Here is a 20,973-nt window from a genome sequence, read left to right as displayed (position 1 = left end):
CCCACTGATGTTTGGAACCAATCTCATAAGAGCCACAGAAAAGCCACGGAAATAGATTAGAATGTGGCTTAGAGGAGCACCAGATAAAGCCCTCAGTGTTGTTAAGCTGTTAAATAATATAAATATGGGGGTGGGGGAAAGTGAGCCAGGAGCTACGGAGGCTCCACAGGGCTCAGATGTGGTTGGAGCAGTAAAGAGGCTGAGGAACTGACACCTACTGAAACAAATACTCAAGTTACATGAAGTGACATGTGGCGAGGGAAGGCCCTTGGTGATTACTATGGACAAAAGGAAGGAGGTTTAATTACTATGGAAAGAGAGGAAGAAGCACCAGGTCCACGAGGCATGGTGATATGGACTGTATCATGTACAAACCAATCTGCCAAGGCCCCAGCACCGTCCTGATAGACATAAACATTTACTTTTTCTCACGAGGGCCAGCATGGGTACTTTCCACTGGCTGTCAAAAGGACACTGAGAGACAAAGAACTTGCTACTTGCATGAGATCTGACAGCTGAAGCCTAAAACCGGAATGTACATTAACTCACACCACATTTGATTTGCTTAAGAAGCTATGCTGTTAATGACCAAATGGCTGGCATTAATCAAAAGAAAGACATCATGCATCCGATTTACTATTTCCAATTTTCAATTTTTTTTCTCCACCTCACTACTTTTAAACAATAGTTCCCTTTATGGAAAGGCTGAAAAAATAATACCTTGTATAATTTTTAAAAATCATCAAATCTATCATGCAAAACTAATCGGAAAGGGTCTGCTTCTATTCGTATGATGTAAAATCATCTGGCTATGAACAAATAAAATCTGATGCCTGAAGCACCAAAGTTGAAAATTATATTGAGATATGAAAAACTAGTGTATGGCCACCTGGACGCTCGGGCACAATTTTGATATCAAATGGTTATGTGACCTACACTATACCATCTATACCACTCATTCTCAAATACCTCCACCCTTTCAAAATCTGCGTGACAACAACTTCCTGTCCACACCTGATGCGGGTTATCACTGCATAGGAAGTCCCTCCTAAGTGCATCAGGAACCCTCCCTACAGTCTGGTCAGCATTTGCACTAGCTTCACACAGGTTTCCTTAGACATGCGTGCAATGTTTAACTCTGGTGTGCAGACTTAGGTTTGTCCCCTTTCATGAGTTTTATCTTTTCTTTTTGCAAATACTTTTCTGACTATTTCTTTCCTGACTATAGCTCTTGTTGCAGTTTCCCTGCCCTTCAAGTATTAAGGTGCTTCCCAGAAATAGTGAGCTTTGGTTCTTTTGTGCACCGATCCATGTAGCTAGTGTGCAGACTGTATACATTACAGCATTTTAATTATGAATGTCTAGGTGAAAGCCACCTGACTGAAAGAAGACAAAGCTCACAGTGGTAATGACTCTCTGACAAGGTGGTGTAGTGACAGGACTGGGTTCAGTCTGTAGCTTTTCTGGTCAGTGCCGAGTCCCAGGTCTGGAGCCCAGGAGAACTGAATAACTTCAGTAGAGCCTTAGCGAGCAGCTCTTCACCTTTGTCACCGTCTCAAAAGACTGCCATTCTCTGATTTGTTCATTTAGAGAAGCTCATTTACCACAATAACTCCTCTCAGTTGTCAATCCTGAGACAGTCATAGAGCTAAGCTTGGGAGCTCTGTCTCACATCTCCAAAGCGATTTCATTCTTAAATTAAGGGGGCCGGCTCTCAGGGTAAAAATAATACCAGATCTCTCACAGTTACAAGCCACTAATGACATCACATAACAGTATCTATGCCGGAGGGTTGCCAGGTTGCATGTGAGCAGGTACAATGCAATGATTTACCAGAAAGTCCTACCTCGTCGCTGCTTCTCTACATAGTGGGAAACATTGAAGATCAACGATATGACCAGAGCCAAGCCCAAGAAGGCTAGAAGTCCCCAGAGGAAGAAGGGGCATCCAGAGTTTCCTGAAAACAAAAGTAGATATGTCTGTGATACAACAGTTTACAATATATCAGTTTACTTAAGCTCCACCAGATCCACGCCTCCATTTCCATTCAAAACACTGTATTTAGCTGAAATGGCAGTTCACACCAACGAGCGCAATACTTGAGAAGCTAAGGTACTAGAATTGCTAGGAGCCTGAGTTATGGAGTAAGGGTCTGTCTCAAAATTATTGAGTAAATGAATTAATTTCCTTTACTTGTAATGAATGATAAATCTTCCAAAGACTAATAAACATTGACAAGCAGATATTTCCAATTTTCAAAGTGATGATAAGTCCTTGGGTGCAGAATGGTTAAAGCAAGCTTTTCATATTTTCAGTGTTAATGAAACAAAAGATAAACTCAGTAATTAAAGGGTGACACGGGGTGACTGATTATAAAAACTCAGTTCAAAATCAGGATTCTCCTGATCATCCCGGATCTTCATTTCATAGACTCTCCCAGACTTTGTTCTTCAGGCTAAAGTGCAGCCCTCCCCCACAATTGCTTGGTCCTTTCATCAGACTCAGGACTGTAACACACTAGATATTCGGATGAAAACAGTAATTCTGGAATCATGGAAGCAGTTTTATTAGCACGGATCATAGGACCTTTCCTCATTCCACTGAGTGTCCCATTAATAGACAAGAGTAAGTTCACCCTGTAAAGGTCTCTCTCCTTCCATTTTACTTCTGAGTGATAAAAGGAGTTAGGTTACTTATTGCCAGTCAACTACCTCAACTGATTTACAGTTACCTCCACATATTTGTGAGCAACCATGAAGAAAGCAGACCAGAACTGATATATCTTGGTGATCATACCAACATGACCCATGTCATATGCTGGTCCCAAAAGATTAATTCTCTGATTATAACCACTATCAATTAGATATCTTCCCTATGTTGGCATTTATACTTGATACCAAAGAATCAAAGATTTGAAATAAAACAAAACCAACAAAGTCATTGTTTTAAAAAACTCTTTTGGCCCCATCTACTGCGAGAATGACGACCATTCTCAGCAATCACACTGTCGACATTCCAAAAAATGTCAACATCACTCTGAAGGGGTGCACAGTCATTGTGAAGGGCCCCAGGGGAACTCTGCAGAGGGCCTTCAATCACATCAATGTAGGGCTGAGTCTTCTTAGAAAGAAAAAGAAAAGTTTCTGTGTTGACAAGTGGTGGGGTAACAAAAAGGAACTGGCCACTGTCAGCAGCATGTGCAGTCACGTTCAGAACATGATCAAGGGTGTGACACTGGCTTCCTTTACAAGATGAGCTCTATGTATGCTCACTTCCCTATCAACATCATTATTCTGGAGAATGGGTCTTTGGTTGAAATCCGAAATTTCTTGGGTGAAAAATATATCTATCTGCAGGGTTCAGATGAGGACAGGCGTTGCTTGTTCTGTCTCTCAAGCCCAGAAGGATGAACGAATCCTTGAAGGAAATGATATTGAATTTGTTTCAAATTCAGCGGCTCTGATTCAGCAAGCCACAACAGTTAAAAACAAGGATATCTGGAAGTTTTTGTATGCATCTATGTTTCTGAGAAGGGAACTGTGCAGCAGTCTAATGAATGAGACCTCACTTTCCTAACTCCAGAAACAAGATCTTGATTACAAGTACAATTTGGGCTCTTTGGGGACAATAAAAGACTTATATATTGAAAAAAAGAAAAGAAACTCTTGTGGAGAACATAGATGTATATAATAAGAACTACAGGCTGTAAATAGTTTTCAAGTGTCAGTAGATCTGAGAGATATTAGTCCTTCAGAGTTCCCACTCTCTCACCATGAAACCAAGTCAGAGACCATTTTCGAACCTTTCAGAAAATTAATATATAAAACAAAATTATGTTTACTGCTAAACACAGTAAACAGCGTTTAAAAACATTTGTAAAAGATTATTTATTTATTATCTTTTTTATTGTTGTTTTCAGTACATCCTGACCTCTCCTTTCTCCATTCCTCCCTGTTCCACCCCATCTACTCCTCCATTTCCATTCAGAAAAGAGCAGGCCTCCCAGGGATATCCACTAAATGCAGCAAAACAAGATACAGTAAGACCAGGTACAACCCCCCGCCCCCCATATCAAGGGTGGACAAGGCGACCCAGTAGAAGGCAAAGAGTCCCAAAACAGACAAAAGAGTCAGAGACATCCCCTTCTCCCACTTGTAGGAGTCCCACAAAACGCCAAGCTAACCTACAGGAGAAATGTGTTTCCTTCGTCTGTCATTAAGTGTTTAATGAGAATTCAGGGCCAATAAAACATCCTAGCTTCTCTACTGTCTTCTGTATCTCAGACATGACATTTGAATTTTGATTGTTTCTTTGACTTCTCATCGATACTTCAATAGCTGTTTAGTTGCCATTAGAAGCTGTTTAGTTGCTCAGGTGGACATCATTAATTCTTAAATAAACATGTTCAGGCATATAAAGAGTATTACATATGTGTTTATGATGTAGACATGCACACTCATATGCACATGTAATTTACATATCATGTATTCGTATGCATGAGTGTGTGTAGGCACATACTGACCAGAGGGGGTGTCTTGCTCTATCTCTCTCCGCCTTGTTCCTTTCAGGCAGAGCTTTCCACTGAACTTCTGAGCTAACAAGAAACTCCAGTGATCCTCCTGTCTCAACAATGCTGGCTTTACAGACTCACATAAGCTCACACCCAATGCTTTGGTTGTTGTTGCTTCTTAAGTGTGGGTGCTTGGAACAGAGCTGAGGTCTTCCTGTTTCCACTCTTACACATCGAACCTGCTCTGCAGCACCAATTGTTTCATATTCATTAACACAAAAACACAAAATTATATATATATATATATATATTGTTTAAGCTAGTTTGAATTTTATTTTAAGCCAGATATGTCTATTACTTTTTATTTAATTTGATACTCATATTATTTCTAGATCTTCAGTACACCATAAACAATTGAAAATAGAGTTATATCTGACTTCCTTTGGTAGCAACATCTAAAATAATTTTCAAGAATTAATTCTTCAATAATGGTATCTTGAATAATCATATGAAATGCATGGGTTTTGTTTTTCCTTTAAGGGAATATTAGTGTCTCACAAAATGTAAAAACAATAGAAGCTTTAATGATTTCCCTGCCCAATAATTTTATTATCTTATAATTTTATTATTTGTTTGCAATTTCTTAGAATTATTTATAATTTTATTAACACACTCCATCAAATATTTATTAAGCATTCTATAATATAATAACTATCAACTATATCTTACAGTTCTCAATAGATACCATGCCTGGTTATGTTCTTATGTCTCTGTATAAATGTACTTTTCCTGACATGCCTTTTTTCTTAGGCAACTCAAAGAGACAATCTTCGCTGTGAGGCTTTCATTCATATCGTTATACTTAGAAGCCTTCTGTAAATCATTTTTATACTAATTTCACTACCAATCTAAACTATGAACCTTCTAAGGGCCAGACACTGTCCTATTCATCTTTGTCTCCATATCTCAATTTCTCCATTTGAAAAAAACCCTAATAATAACGTTTATCACTCTGGGATTGGAGTTAAAACATGTGAGAATGTTTTCAGAACAATGTTACTAACAGCTCATAAATGTTAGCTACTGAGATTAGTATTATCCTTGTTATAATTATCATCTCACCGCTGATAAGTATGCTATTATTTTTTTTAACAGATTCAGGAGAATGTCATTTCTCATTAAGTATCATCAGCTCACCCAATAACTGGAAAATTGAATGGAGAAGGATAATTATATAATGGCTCAGAGCCAAAGGAAAAGTTCTGGCTGGGTAGGAGGTCTAGAAACATCCACCACCGAGGAAGAGATACCACAGATTCTCATCCGCTTATCCATAACTCTACTGAGAAGGCCCACTATCTGAGCAGCTGGGAAACAGACTTCTGTGCTAGAGACAGTGATGAACTCAGGCACTGTAGCTCTGGTGAAAGTGTTCGTCAACAATACCCAGAACTAAGGACATCTGTCTGCTTTGAATCTATAGTTACCAAGAAATGTGGTGGTTATTTATTTGTTTCTCAGAAACATGAAGCAAGGATTTAGTGCTGATGGATAGCCATCTGATCAAACTGATCAGTGTGTTCACTATAAATACAAAATCGGTTTCCTTTTGGGAGGTTGATTGATTAGGGAAAAGGTCAATAAAAGGTACTTTGAATACTCTTACAAGAGGAGTAGGCTATAAAGTCAGCTGCAAGGCTATAAAAGGTCTACTTGCCTAAGGCCAAGATGTTTAAGTCTTAAAGAGTTCACTCTGAGTGGAAATGACCTCCTGGTGAACAATCAGATTTGCTCTCTGCTACTCTGTTTTCATAATTTGAGCCTAAAACCTAAAGTATTTATTTTTCTTAAGCTCCCGCCGTCCTATGAAACAAAAGCAGATGCTTTCCTGTGTGTTCATAACATAATTCTTCCTTCAGACACCTCACTAAGCAGCTAAACTGGTTGGTTTTTTTTTTTTTTCAGCAAAAGAGTAATCACCACAATCCAAATTACTTCTTGACAAATACTTACTATTTTTAAAAGCTATATTCTTTATACTTACATAGGATAGTAACAATCACGTAGTATACTGTCATTTCCTAAAAGTTCCCTAAGTACACATTTTACAGCTAAGTTATTGTAAACTTAACCCAAATGTTGAGCCATCTAATAATAAATATTTAATGGGTGGATTGATAATTTACTTTTAGTGGAGCTGAACTTGTTACTGTGCCTTAGAAGTAATCCAGTCTAGAAGTCACACACGTCTAGATCTCTTAGGGGATTTGTGATCTTGATCATGTGCTCATCTCAGGGATGTAAAATTGATTTGGGGAATTAAATTTGACTCTACCTAAGTGAAAATAACTGGATTTGTTAAGAGAACAAGGATGGGCTCATATGGCTTTCTACTCCACGGAAGTTTCCAGTTCTAAAGAGAAGGGGAAAGCCTTGAACATCAGACAGAACACTGAGTGTGCTGCATGCCCTAATCTGGGCAGAATTGCAGAACTGCAGTTCGGGTTGTAGTTAGTAAATAAAATCTGGAATTCTCTGTGGCTCTTTTTACATTTGCCTGTTTTCCAAATTTTCTGCCCTTGTTATCAGGACAGAAGAAAATAGGTTTAAAGAAAAGAAAACAGACATATGAAACTCATCACCAAATTTATTAATTATAAAAATATTTCAGAACCATTATGTAAGATACCCCAGATATAAGGATCTCAAGAATGGTCAGCTCTTGGAGCCCACCTGAATGTGGCACATCGCTGATCCTCCTTACAGCATTCCTTAAACAAATCTCTAGGCCTTTATAGTAGTCATGTTGATGATGCTTTAATTTACCCTGATTTATGTGGTTCCCCTTTTTACTACAATATGTATTTTAATACTCCTCTGTCTGGGGAGTAACAAAAATCAGAAAATAATGAGACCTACAGCTCTCACCATTTTTGGAAGACTGCTAAAACTAACCTTTCTACCTAGTGTTTTGTCTTGTTCATTTAGCACAATTTCTATTATTTTGTATACAGTCATTAAGTTGCTATAATTTGAATAAATAAAAGAAAGCCTAATATAAGAAACCATAGTCCAAAGAACTGTGGTTATACTAAAAATAGTTATAAGTTATCCTATCATTTGGCCAAATTATTTTTCAAATAGAAGTTGTACTTTCGCCATTTCAATCCAAAGGAGAAGTGAAAGGTATGCTAATTCATTAATTGCTACAGGAAGATAACTTTACTATCAGCTATAAATAAACAATCAAAATACCAATACCATTCTATACTGAAAGCTTTAGGGTAAAATTTGGGATGTTCTGCACATCCCATGGGGCTGTGTTTCATTGTTTATAAGACAGTGAATTTGTTTTACATGAGAAATTCTAGTCTTCGACAACATAACCTAAATTGTAACATACTGGGAAAGGTTTAGACGTGTGAGTGGGGAGGTGGTTTATATGGGCTTGTCTCCCTCTGATTTTAGCATTTTATGTATCTATTTTTTCAGATACATAATTTGCCTTAGTAATGCGATATGAATTTTATTTTCACTCGGAAGCTTTCACAACATCCTTAACTTCTTTTGCATCTTCTTGATTGACAGAAATGTCTGCTTTCCCTTTGAAAAATAAAACACACCGTGAAAGGTGGAGAGATTGTGTAACTAAATAGAAGAACTTCTCAACAGATCCATATATGTGAACACACACACACACACACACACACACACACACACACAAACACACAATTCTCTATGACTACTCTGCAGTATAAATATCTTCCCACCACTCTGAGTTTCCATGAGTACAGAGTGCACAGAGTGCATCCTCTTGAACCCAACAAGATTTGTTCGACAAGGGCATGTTTTAGAAGAGTTAATAATTAATTGTACTTTCATTTATATAGTTTTTCTTCACTTAAAAAGAACTACATGATCTGAATTTGGCTATACATCATTAAGAAGCCAAGGGTCTCAGAAAATCATTTGTGAGGCAATAACAAATAGAAAAATTGTGCTTATTTCTATCTAGTTTTCAATCACCAAGGGCCAATAATGGTGGGTTTCGTTGTAAGCTCTCTGACTCCCATTAAGCCAACAATAATTCACAGGCATTGTACATGGAGTTCATAATTGCATGTGTTCTGGAAGGAGACCTGGCTAAGTAAATGGATTGCTTTTCTATTATCATGCTTTATTGGTGCAGAAACCTTCACTTAAACAATTAACAATGAAAAGAAGTAAACGTAATGCTTTATCTATTTCAGACCTCAGACTAATTTTGCCTAGGGCAAGTGTATGGGTATACTTTACATAGCCATTCCCTCATGATGCCTGCCTTGGCTTATAAACTCTATTAGAGCAATGGACCTCCTTTTGCATCCCACAATTGTGCATATTTATTTGAAGCATCTAAATGTTTTGAAAGAAAAATGAATCAATATTACATTTTCCATATATCTACTCATGAAATTATTTTTTTTCAGTGGGGTTGTGGTTGTGTTGAACACAGCCTACTTTTGTTTGGGAGTTATAGCATGCTAGCCCCATTTCCATATTCCAAACTGTCACCACCTGGGCCGAGTATCACCAACAAAAGTTATGAGAATCATAGATGCTAGCCTCAAGGGAGCTTTTACATTAGTTCCAGGTTTCCAAGTAAATAACTTCTTTTTAATGCAGAACTTGAAACCCACCAACCTTAAAACGAATGCCTGTCATGAATAGAGGGTATCTGAAATATGACCAGTAGAGATCCCAGAGTGCTGGGAGAGAAGCAAAAGAACATCACAACCTTTGATGTGTGTATTTTCACACAGCGTGAGAATGAGAACAAGATTAGGCTTCCGGAAGTTGTAAAACTTCTCCTGCACAAATCACTGATCCCCAGTAAGCCAACAGTCAGACTGGAGCCCCAACTTCATCCTTGTGACTTGTGACACGAGGATCTCCTCTTTCTAAAGCATCTGGATCCCCCTTAGTTAATATTAAAATTAATTGGAGAAAATATGCCGAGGAGCTAGATGGCATTTTTTAAGAGAGCATGCTACGGATTTCTCCAATGTGAGATCCCTTTGTTGCTTTTGCAATTAAACAGATTGGTAAACTCCATAGATGCTGTTGGGGTTGAAGGGCTGTCCAAACCTCCACTGTAGACAAGCTGCGTTCATCAGTGCTTAGTTACTTCACTGTATACAAAGACTGTGTCTCTTTTAGAGAAGTAACCAGGAAGGACTGTGGAGGTAAGCGTGGGACTGTGGAACCTTTCAATCCATGAAACACTGGAGTTAAAGGGTTTTTTTTGAAAGGTAACTAAAGATTTATTACAGGTGCAAGGACAAAAGATCAAATATTGATTGGGTCCATCTATGTGAAATTTCAGTAATAAGTAAGTCACAAAAATTATGAAGCCTAACTTTCAGTAAACCTATGTCACAAATAATGAATATTTGGTCTTTATGGAGACATATGTGAACATCTCTGTTGGAAATATAAATATATTATATTATAAAGAATATATATATTAAAGATATATATGTATATATATCTTTACAAACTGGTCTTTCTTCCTTGAATTCCCTAAGTCATTTGGTCCTCTTTTTTTCTAAGAGGGTGCTCCCCCATCTACATAACCAATTCCACTTTAGCCCTCTAGCATCTCCCTTCTCTGGGATATCAAGTTTCCACAGGACCAATTGCCTCCTGTCCCAAAGATGGCAGATGAGGCAGTTGTCTTTTCCATATGCTCTGCTGTCTATGTAGCAGAATCCATGGACTGTCCATGTATACTCTTTAGTTGAGGAATGCTGTGATAATTAAGTAAAATTTAAAACGCATAGGAAATTGTGCAATAATGGCCCATGTTATTATTCTATTAACTTGTACACACGTTTTCCATCACTGTGACCACGAAGTGATGATGTGCTTTTTCCTTTGATTAGCTCATCTTAAATATATTGACAGATATTACTTAAATTGCATGGTAAAAACTGTCTCTGGATCTTTAGCAGAATGCTTGAGTTTAAGAGGCCATTCATAACTAGTCAACCCTAGTTCCAAAAGAATCTCACTCTGTTCATAATGTACCTGAAGCTCCAGCGAGCAAAGGCACTGAGAGCCTTATCAAGCAAACAACGGAACACAACAAAGTGTTAGCTAACTGGTGTTCACCACATGAATTGCCAAAGGAATGGATTCTAGGCTTGATCAGTTGATACGTATTTAGTAGGAATGGGGAAGCATGGCCTCAGCTATTATATCAGCATATTTATTTCACTTGTTTCAACACGGGACATGTATTACTAGATTCCTTTTGTTCATGTTAAATTCTGTGTGATGGGAATCATTTTGGCTCTTAAGATCTAGGAGGCCTTAATGACCAACAGTTTGATCTCTGTTTGGGGGAAGTCCTCATTGGCAAGGCTGGCACTCCTGCCCTGTGGTCTGGTGCTGAGCTGAGAAGTGTATGCATCATACCATACCTCATCTTGTTTAGAACCAGTAAGTTTTAGAAATAGTTGAATATCACATTAATGGCCTTTGAACTTCCCCTTCCCAAGCTCCCATTGGCAGCACAGGCAGAGTACTGCTATGTCTGTTTCATACATGATCCTAGCATATTTAGAACTATCCTCTTTATTTGTGCTCTCGTACAAACTGGGAAAGAGAAGGCACGCATGAACATCATGTGGCAGCCTCCGTTGCTATGCCTTATCCAAATAAATGATTTTTTTTCAAACCCTTCGGACAAACTTTTGGGAATTTCTGAGAAATTATAATGTGTGATACCTTTGCTCTACTACTGGCCAATATTTATTGCTATCGAACATGCCAGCCACCTAACAATTAGGTATAAGATATGGTTAGACAAGGTACAAACCTTGCAGGATGTTTGGTGTTCAAGCTCATTGTAACCAGACAGATGTGTGTGGAGCAATGGACTAGTATGCTGTGCTCATAAAGATATTTAAATGAGATCAACCATTAAAAAGAAGCAGCCTAGAATGGGAGAGAATTGCCGTCTGCCTTGGAGAAGCAATTTAGCAACAATGGGACTTGAAATAACCACATATTTTATTCAGTAACTTCGACTCTAGAAATATTTTTTGAAAAGTAACCCTCAATACACAGAAGCCTGAGAGTCGTTCATTTTCCTGCCATTTAAAAACATACATATAAAATGCCGGATACAACAGAAGTGTCTAGCAATAAATGAATAAATGGACAAATTTTAATTAGTGTAATGACTGTTGTTCTGTGTCTTTCTTTAATGAAGAAAGAAATGGTTTTGTCGCAGAGCTGGTCCCAAAGCTGGATAGATGACTTAATGGCTGTTATTATTCTAGTTTTAAAAGGTAAATTGTGTGGCATGCATAGAAAACTTTAAGAAACTTCAGCTTAATATTTTGCTTTTTAAAATAATTAGATGTATCTGATTGTAAGATAATGTTTACTGCACAATGTTCTTTTTGTCTGATATGCATTTTTCTCTTGAACAATATTTGTTAAAGAAATGAAGAGCACATCAAGAATACAGGAGGAACGAGTGACAGGCGTGGGTTTCTAGTAGCAAATTGATCTGAGCTCTCATCACGATCTTTCTCACTGCGGGGTTTCCACTGGCCTTTTCAAAGTCTTTCATCCTCCTAACTATTGGCAATTCCACTGATTCCTGGGGGGCAAACTATAATGTCTAATTGCTAGACAATTGGAATCTATTACTCCTATCCCGTTTTATATTTAAACCAAGTAACGTGAAATACACACGGTCAACAAAAGATTCTGTAAAAACAACAAATCTTCAAACGCCGCAATGACCAATGAACATCCATCACTAACTGTGATAGCTTTATTGTCAGGAGACACTGCCTATTTCTTTTTTCTTTACGAGCAAATAACCAATATAACCATTGGCGCAATTTAAACCACTTTCTAACCATATGAAACATCGTTGTCCATTATTTTTAAAATACCATGTTAACCAGTTTACTTTCCCACAAGTAAATGTTTCATTAAGACTGAGAAATTATTACTAAAGACTATTATTATTACTAAATGAACTGTGAGGCATAGCAATGAAAGACAAAAAGAATTTAGACCGCTACTCACCTGACATGCTTGTCTTTTTAGAAGAACCTGTGTGCAGCCATGAAACAGATTGGTAGGCTAAGAATTCTCCCACCAGCTTTTTTCCTTAAGTACCGTTGTTCTGTTATGTTAGAAACAGCACAGCACCAACATATATCTTTATCTGTACTCAGGTGTTTTTTTTTTCTCCGCTGTTTCTTTAACTCTTTTGTGTGTAGTTTGTTCAGTTATAAACAGGAAATGTGGTGATAGAGGCTTCTAGAGTTTAGGTCTGTAACAAGTAGACTTAAATGGTTGTGAAACGTGGGGAGAAAAATCCCCTGTGTTTCTGCGTGCCAAAAGGTGAATTTTTATCACTACCAGAGTCTGATTTAAAAATGAGAAATCAAGGCAAAATGTGTGACGGTCAAATTCACTATGTCTTGAGAAAAATCCAGGGGTCTCCTCATATCGAAGTTCCCCCGAAAAGAGAGTGAAATCTACTAAAATGATGAGCCAAGAGTAAGCAAGCCTCAGTGTGTGCTCACTCTGTCCTTGGACATGATGACTAGAAGGGAATTAATAAATTCTGAGTGCCTACTGGGTAATAGATGCCTGTCAGAGGCACAGCATCATAGCAGGAGACCAGGGGTCTGCCTTACCCACTAGACGTCACAGTAGGCAGCATGAGTCACTCTGTGCAAGCCAGAGTCATCAGGAAAGTAAGCTCTACCAACATCCCAGCCTCCGTATCAGAATTTCTTAAACATCTGTACGTAAATGTGCTGTGTAGGAGTAGCTCAGTGCACTGGTGCATAATCCGTGGAATCAGAACTTTTGGCATGGAGCAGCCCTGGGTATTTTGTTATCCTTTTAAAATATGAGATTGTTAAGGAAGAAAAATGAAAATATTTATTTGAAGGCACTTTCTTTATTAATATACCTATTATCTAAGATGGTTTCTTTAGTTTTAAAACAGCAATGTAACTGACATAGCATACACACATACTTATGGGATATGGTATAATTAGGCACACATATTCAGTAACTAATGATAAAATCCAGGTAATTAGCTTTCACCTCTCCTAGCATTTATAATTTCTGTGTGTTGGAATGTGGACTTGTCCAGATATTTTTAAGTACGTCATAAATTGTTACAGAATATAATCATGGGAGCCAGTTCTCCTTCCATTGTGGGTCTACATGGGCAACTCGGAATGGGCACCCTGAGCCCTCTTTGTTAGCTCCGGAACATACATTTAATAAAACGCTTTTAAGAATTAGAGTAGAGCATCTTTTAGTATTTTTTAGTTTCAAATCAATTGGAGTCATCAGGAAAATAAGCTCTACCACCATCCCAGCCTCCGTATCAGAATTTCTTAAACATCTGCATGTAAATGTGCCATGCAGCAGAAGTTAAATGCACAGCTGTATAATCTTTGCAACCAGAACTTTTGGTGTTTTTAGTTTAGAAATCAATTAACAAATTAATTTCTTCTATTTAAGTGTTTCCTGCTTCCCATTATCTAGTCATACTACGTCCCCTCCCCTTCCTGGTCTCCAGTGACCCTTAACCTCTAAATTTGGAAGCTCCATTTTTTCCTTCTATGAATGACGGGAAAGTATCTAAATTTGCCTTTCTATAACTGCATTATTTAAATTAGTGTGATACCTTTCAATCCAATCTGTGTTGCCGTAGAAGATATTTTATTCTCGTTAATAAAGTAACACTGTTTTGTTCACATACAGTATGCTCATTCTTTTTTATTGGTTAAATAATATTTAATTTAGTATATACCACATCCCCTTATGTGCTCAGGTGCTTGTAAACTATTGACGGATTCCATAACCTTGGCAATTTGAATAAAGGTTCTCTGGATGATGTTTTGAGGAAGTCAGACATACAAGATAGAGTTAATCTAATTAATCACTAAAACTTCAGAGCCTGGAATTATGCTCTACCCATTTTAGGTTTCAGTAAATGTTAGCACGCTGTGGAAAATATAGCCCAAGGGGTGGGGTTTTCTGAAGCATCTTCGCTCCTCTATAGACCATAGGAGCCAAGGTACCGTACTTGTGGCTCTAGGATGGACTTGGCTAAATAGTAGGCATTTTTCACTTGATTTCCTTTTCCCCAGAGTTGTGAATAATCAAACCAATGTTTAAAACGAAAAAACACTAAAAGATACTCTACTCTAATTCTTAAGGGCATTTTGAAAGTATGTTCCAGGACCAGCAAGATGGCTCAGTGTTGTCATTCTAGACACACAGTGGAAGGAGAACTGGCTCCCAGTATTTTTTACACACTACTTGGCATTAGGAAGCTCTTGGTGTTAGTTGAGGCAGAAGGAAGGGCACGTTGGCTTACTGGAGTCAAAGAGTACCAAAAAGTCACACCATGCAACAGGCCTCAGGCAAAAGATCTATTGAAGGAACTATTTCTTCATCAGTCACCATGACAGAGTCTGTGGAACAGACCTGGCTGACAATAGACTAATACTTCAGAAAAACAATAGGATTTGGTTCGTTTATAGTTTAGAAAGCAATGAAGAATTAGAAGGTTTCATTCTAGAGTGAGAGAGAGGGAACAGTGAACATGAGATAGCCGAAGGTCTGAATCCCAGACATCTACACAGAGATGGATTCTTGAAACATCAGTTTTAAAGGAGAGGATGCCATTGTGGGATGGCATTTAGGAGTTGGCCCTTAAAGAAGGTAACTGGCAAGGATAGCTGAAGCTATGGGTCCAAGGAGAAATGACCCAGGTTAACCAAACAAGTGTATGTATGTGATTCATACAAGTGACACTGAAAAAGTCTCAGAGCTGAAAATTTGGGTGTAAACACCTCACCAGAAATAACATTCCAGTAAAGAGAAAGAAAGAGAGAGAGAAAGAAAGAAAGAAAGAAAGAAAGAAAGAAAGAAAGAAAGAAGGAAAGAAAGACAAAAAAGGAAGGAAGGAAGGAATAAGGAAAGGAAGAAAGGAAGGAATAAGGAAAGGAAGGAAGGAAGGAAGGACTCACACCCTGAGTCATGTAAGAATTTCAATTCCAGAAACAACAACAGTGTCCAGGCTTTGACTCCACAAATCAACAGCATGAATGGCTTGGGCAAAAATGCAAGAATTCTGTTGCTGGTACTATACACACAAAAGAACAAGAAGACACTCCAACCAACCCCACTCGTGACTGTGGCTTCCCTAGAGCTTCCCAGGCTCAAGCTTGTGACTGTACATCAGACTTTACAAGTCTAAATGGAACTGAACATTAGGAGCACAGAACACAGTGTACTGAAATTCAGTAAAAGAATCATGTAACGCCTTAAAAGAGTAAAATACGTATTCTAAATTCATGGCTGAGACCTCAGAAATAGAAAAAAAAATGTAGGCTAAAATTTTTGCTTCCTAGTTTCTAATAATTATATCTTTGAAATGTGATCTTCATTACAATGCTCTCTCTGTTCGTTAAGTTTATGCTATAGGAAACTATAACAAAGTTGAGCAAAACCACAGGGAACATCTACAAGTATGGAGCAGAGAGCTCCGCATTTTAATTTCCAGGAAAATAAATAGCTTTTTACTAAAAGATGGATGGGTAAGGCAGACATTACTAGAATGCAAAAACATCCATGGATATATGTATGTTATGAAATATATTAGTGGGTACAGTCAGATTTGAATAATAGTTTCAAGAGCTATGCTCAAACAATAAATAAACATGAGGACTCTGCACTATATTTTAATAAGATGGGTTATCAAAACGAAGTTTAAAAGATAGCTTGGCTAAGCAGAAATGTCCCAATGTATGCCAAGCATGCTATAAAAGTAAGAAATTTGAGGTAAGGTTTTGATGGCTACCTGTCAAGAAAAGAGAATTTTAAGACCAAGAAAATTGAAGTTTTGTTGCCAGAAGTGAAAAACACACAGTGACAGGTGCCACTCAATCCATACACAGAAAATTAGAAAAATAGATCACAAAGTAAAGAAGTGGAACTATTTGTCTAGATTAGTTTTACGGTTATCTATCATTTCTATAATTAGTTATCCCTTATCGGTGTGGTATATTTATATCTATGTTGAATTCATTCCACATCTCTATGTTTGTCTATCTATCTAATCCAAGAGGGTATAAACATTTACAATCAGGTATTCTAGTATATCTAGAGCTGTCTTTCTCTGTGATTTGAAGTGTTCAAAGTAAAATTGACTGTATAATGTCTCCTGTTTTAAAAGCTCTTTACCATACGTTTTGTTTTATGGAATTTCCTTTGTTATTTCAAATCACTCAACCACACAGAAGCTAGTGCAAAGTACAGACACAGCTTTATGAGAGACAGGAAGGGAGAGCGCCCTCTACCTGCAATCAAATAATCTAAAATATTAAATTATTCAAAACTAGTTACAGAGCTGCAATTGTATCTGGTTAGACTATATTGATCATTCACACTTTTATTGAACTTCATTGGAATTAGACTTAGATCCTCTGGCAAATTTACTGATTCAGAAAAGAAAGTAAAACCAAGTTAAAAGCCATAGAACAAAAGGTGGAACATTAAAGTAACCACCGTTTTATTAACCATTTTGCAGGGCTAGCGTTCTGAAGATCCTATTTTAGGAAACATTAGATGGAGCACTTTTTTCTTTCCTGAACTGCTTGAACATGCAAGGCTTGGCTTTCTTGAAGGACAGTAGGATGATACTCGTTTTATCATCTGAACATGAACTTTCCTCATTAAAAAACAGTTTTCCTGAGATTAAAGGAATAAGCCCCAAAACTCCAAATGCCTTAGGACATTTGCAACACAAGTAGCAAGTTCAGAATGACTGACACAGCGAATTTTCTTTTGGCTGATCTTTCACTAACTAAGACATGAGTAGATTAAATTTTGATCAAAAATAAGAGAAGATTGAGGCTAGAGTATTCCCAGGGATGGCGATCCTAATGGGAGAAGCAGAAAGCAGAAGCAGGGACTTGGAGAATTGATGCACACACCAGAGTCCTGGCTGGGAACTTCCCTTTCCCAGTGAAAGGGAAGTCAGAAGAGTTAAATAAAGAGAATATCAAGTTAGAAGAGTCAAAAGAGAGTAGAGAGAATACCGAGGTAGGTAGTTAGGTGTAGGTAGGTAGGTAGGGAGCATTCGTCAGTGTTCTTATCACTATGGGATGTTGACAACTTACGGAAGAACTTCTTTTGTTCATGGGTTCATTCCATCATGACAAGAAGGGAGTGCAGACTGGTACAACCATTCTGGAAATCAGTCTGGAGGTTCCTCAGAAACTTGGACATTGCACTACATGAGAACCCAGCTATACCTCTCTTGGGCATATACCCAAAAGATGCTCCAACAAATAACAAAGACACAAGCTCCACTATGTTCATAGCAGCCTTATTTATAATAGCCAGAAGCTGGAAAGAACCCAGACACCCTTGAACAGAGGAATGGATATAGAAAATGTGGTACATCTACATAATGGAATACTACACAGTTATCAAAAACAATGACTTTATGAAATTCATAGGCAAATGGATGGAACTGGAAAATATCATGCTGAGTGAGGTAACCCAATCACAGAAAAACACACATGGTATGCACTCATTGATAAGTGGATATTAGCCCAAATGCTCGAATTACCCTAGATGCACAGAACACATGAAACTCAAGGATGACCAAAGCGCAGATGCTTCTTCACTCCTTCTTAAAAGGGGAACAAGAATACCCTTGGGAGGAGACAGGGAGGCAAAGTTTAGAACAGAGGCTGAAGGAACACCCATTCAGAGCCTACCCCACATGTGGCCCATACATATACAGCCACCAAACTAGATAAGGTGGATGAAACAAGGAAGTACAGGCTGACAGGAACCAGATGTAGATCTTTCTGAGAGACACAGCCAGAATACTGCAAATACATAGTTGAATGCCAGCAGCAAACCACTGAACTGAGAACGGGACCCCCGTTGAAGGAATCATAGAAAGGATTGAAAGAGCTTGAAGGGCTTTGAGACCCCATATGAACAACAATGCCAAGCAACCAGAGCTTCCAGGGACTAAGCCACTACCTAAAGACTACACATGGACTGACCCTGGACTCTGACCCCATAGTTAGCAATGAATACCCTAGTAAGAGCACCAGTGGAAGGGGAAGCCCTTGGTCCTGCCAAGACTGAACCCCCAGTGGACGGGATTGTTGGGGAGAGGGCAGTAATAGGGGGAACATGGGGAGGAGAACATCCATATAGAAGGGGAGGGGTAGAGGTTAGGGGAATGTTGGCCTTGAAACTGGGAAAGGGAATAACATTTGAAATGTAAATAAGAAATACCCAACTTGATAAAGATGGAAAAAAAAAAGAAGGGAGTGATGGGGGAATTCACAACCTGGCTTTCGGGAAGCAGAACAGAGCAGTAATAGTGAGGACAGGACTAACAGCACCCTCAAGGATGTAACCTGCTTCCTCTAAAAAGGTTTACTATTTTTCCAATATTCTAACCAACTTTTTAAAGCATATCTATTCCCTAGATTAGAGCACTTATATTTGTCAATAAAAGTCATAGGGCAAGGGCTCCTAGAGCTGCACTGTGGCAATCTCCAAGGTTTTGTTCACACCAGTAAACTGACCAGAATAATCATGATGCAGAGTGACTAAGGGAGAGGGAAAGACTTCTGGGTTAGCACAGAGTCATGCAGATGAGCAACCCTGGACTTGAAAGTATCAGTGAAAATATCAGTGAAGAAAACCTCAAGAGATTTCTCGATGCCTGGCAGGAGGCACAGTTTTTAATACCAAACACCCAGTGCTATGCGATGACCAGACACAAAGAGAGCTGCCCCCTCTGCTTTCAGTGTTCCACAATGCCTCTTCCATAGCCAATCTCATAGTTTGGAGATGACAGTCATGAGGTTGTTGACCTTAGATTTCAGTCTACAATGTTTCTAATAGAGCAAGGAAGAAGAGACAATGGCTCTGAAGAGGTAAACATAGGAGGGACTTCAGTGAGAAAGTTAGTTTTGGATAAGCTGTTATGTGTACCTTCAGATATGGACTGCATAGTGTTATAAATAGAATTATCTTTAAGATCGCTGCAGAGTGAATCACGACAATCTTGAGATTTTTATCGACTCTCAAATAATATCTGAGATATCTTCAATAGTGAACCTGGTTCTGCATAGTAGAACCAGGAAAGGTAAGGGTAGAAATTAGCCAATAACTCTACCAAAATGATAGAAAGGAGATACAGGAAAATACACATGGGACTTCCCCAGTTTTAAATTTGAGTCATGAAAATGAGAAGCATCAGGGGATGAGTGAGAAAATAGTATCTATGTAGTGGGTGGTTGGGATGTGTGTAATCCGTAAAAGTACATGAGAATATCTATTATCTGTAAACTAGTTTTCTAAAATAGAAGTTTGAATATAATACATAAATTACTCAGAGGAGCATCTGATAGCCATGAAATACTTATCATGGGACACTGATGCCATTAGCATCACCCTGATAGCAAATTCTAAGGGGGTCATAAGAAAAGAAAATTACACATAAATTGTTCCTCATCTGCACAAGTCAAAAATTCTTAATAATGTTTTAGCAACTAAAAATCACACAACATCTTAAACGGATAATTATGGCCAAAGGAGGTTTATTATCTTTGGACAGTTCATGTCAAGGTGTACCCGTGAGAAATTATACCATGCAACAGATCTGGTATAAAAGAGGTTTACTGGGAGAAGGGAATGACAGGAAGAGATAGAGGCAGAGAGAGACATGTAGACAGGCAGACAGGGAGCAGAGAGAGCTCCATGGAGGCTAAGAGGGGGACAAAGTAGGGGCCTGCACATGGATCAGAGAGAGGGTATGCAGACAGAAAGAGAGAGAGAGAGAGAGAGAGAGAGAGAGAGAGAGAGAGAGAGAGACCTAAGGTTAGCCACCAATTTGCCTATGAATTTCATAATATTTTTAACAGCTGAATAATATTCCATTGCATAAGTGGATAGAGGTAGTATTTTTCAAAGCTAAAATTTATAGTGCACTCAATAAATGTCACCTTAAAAATACTGAGAAAGAAGTGAGGCAGTACTTAGTAATGGAAGCAGAAATACTGAGTTCATGTCTAACACTGAGAAAGGAATATTGAAGGAGGGAAGGAAGGAAGGAAGGAAGGAAGGAAGGAAGGAAGGAAGGAAGGAAGGAAGGAAGGAAGGACAGATAGAAGGGGAAGGAGGAAGGCAAGGAGGGGAGAAGAAGAGGAAAGAGGGAGGAGGGAGGGGGAGGGGGAGAAAGGAAGAAGGGAAGGAAATTATAACTTCATTCATCAATGAACTGTAGTCTTTTTTTCTTTTCGTATTTCAGATTCTTCTCTAAGAGTTCATGTTGATAAATGAAGGAATGATTGAAAAGAAAATGCTGGTTTTTTTTCTTT

General features: G+C 38.3%; 1 protein-coding gene across 2 annotated transcripts in view; it reads right to left on the bottom strand.

Moving 5' to 3' along the window:
* Window positions 1–12,878, bottom strand: part of Trat1 (T cell receptor associated transmembrane adaptor 1) — a 42,175-nt gene extending 29,297 nt beyond the window's left edge. The window contains exons 1-2 of one of the 2 annotated variants that reach the window (XR_015632849.1): window positions 12,602–12,878; window positions 1,847–1,957 (exon numbers count right to left, since the gene is read on the bottom strand). Coding sequence is in view for 1 of the 2 variants with exons in the window: in NM_001037981.1 (NP_001033070.1) it covers window positions 1,847–1,957; window positions 12,602–12,608 (118 nt within the window). In the remaining variant the exon portion in view is untranslated. The remainder of the gene's footprint in view (window positions 1–1,846; window positions 1,958–12,601) is intronic. The other variant, NM_001037981.1, reaches the window with a different exon arrangement.
* Window positions 12,879–20,973: the final 8,095 nt, after the last annotated feature.

Source organism: Rattus norvegicus, chromosome 11, assembly GCF_021556685.1.
Source record: "Rattus norvegicus strain SHRSP/BbbUtx chromosome 11, alternate assembly SHRSP_T2T, whole genome shotgun sequence".
NCBI classification, from domain to species: Eukaryota; Metazoa; Chordata; class Mammalia; order Rodentia; family Muridae; genus Rattus; species Rattus norvegicus.
This window is presented reverse-complemented; position numbering and strand designations above follow the sequence as displayed.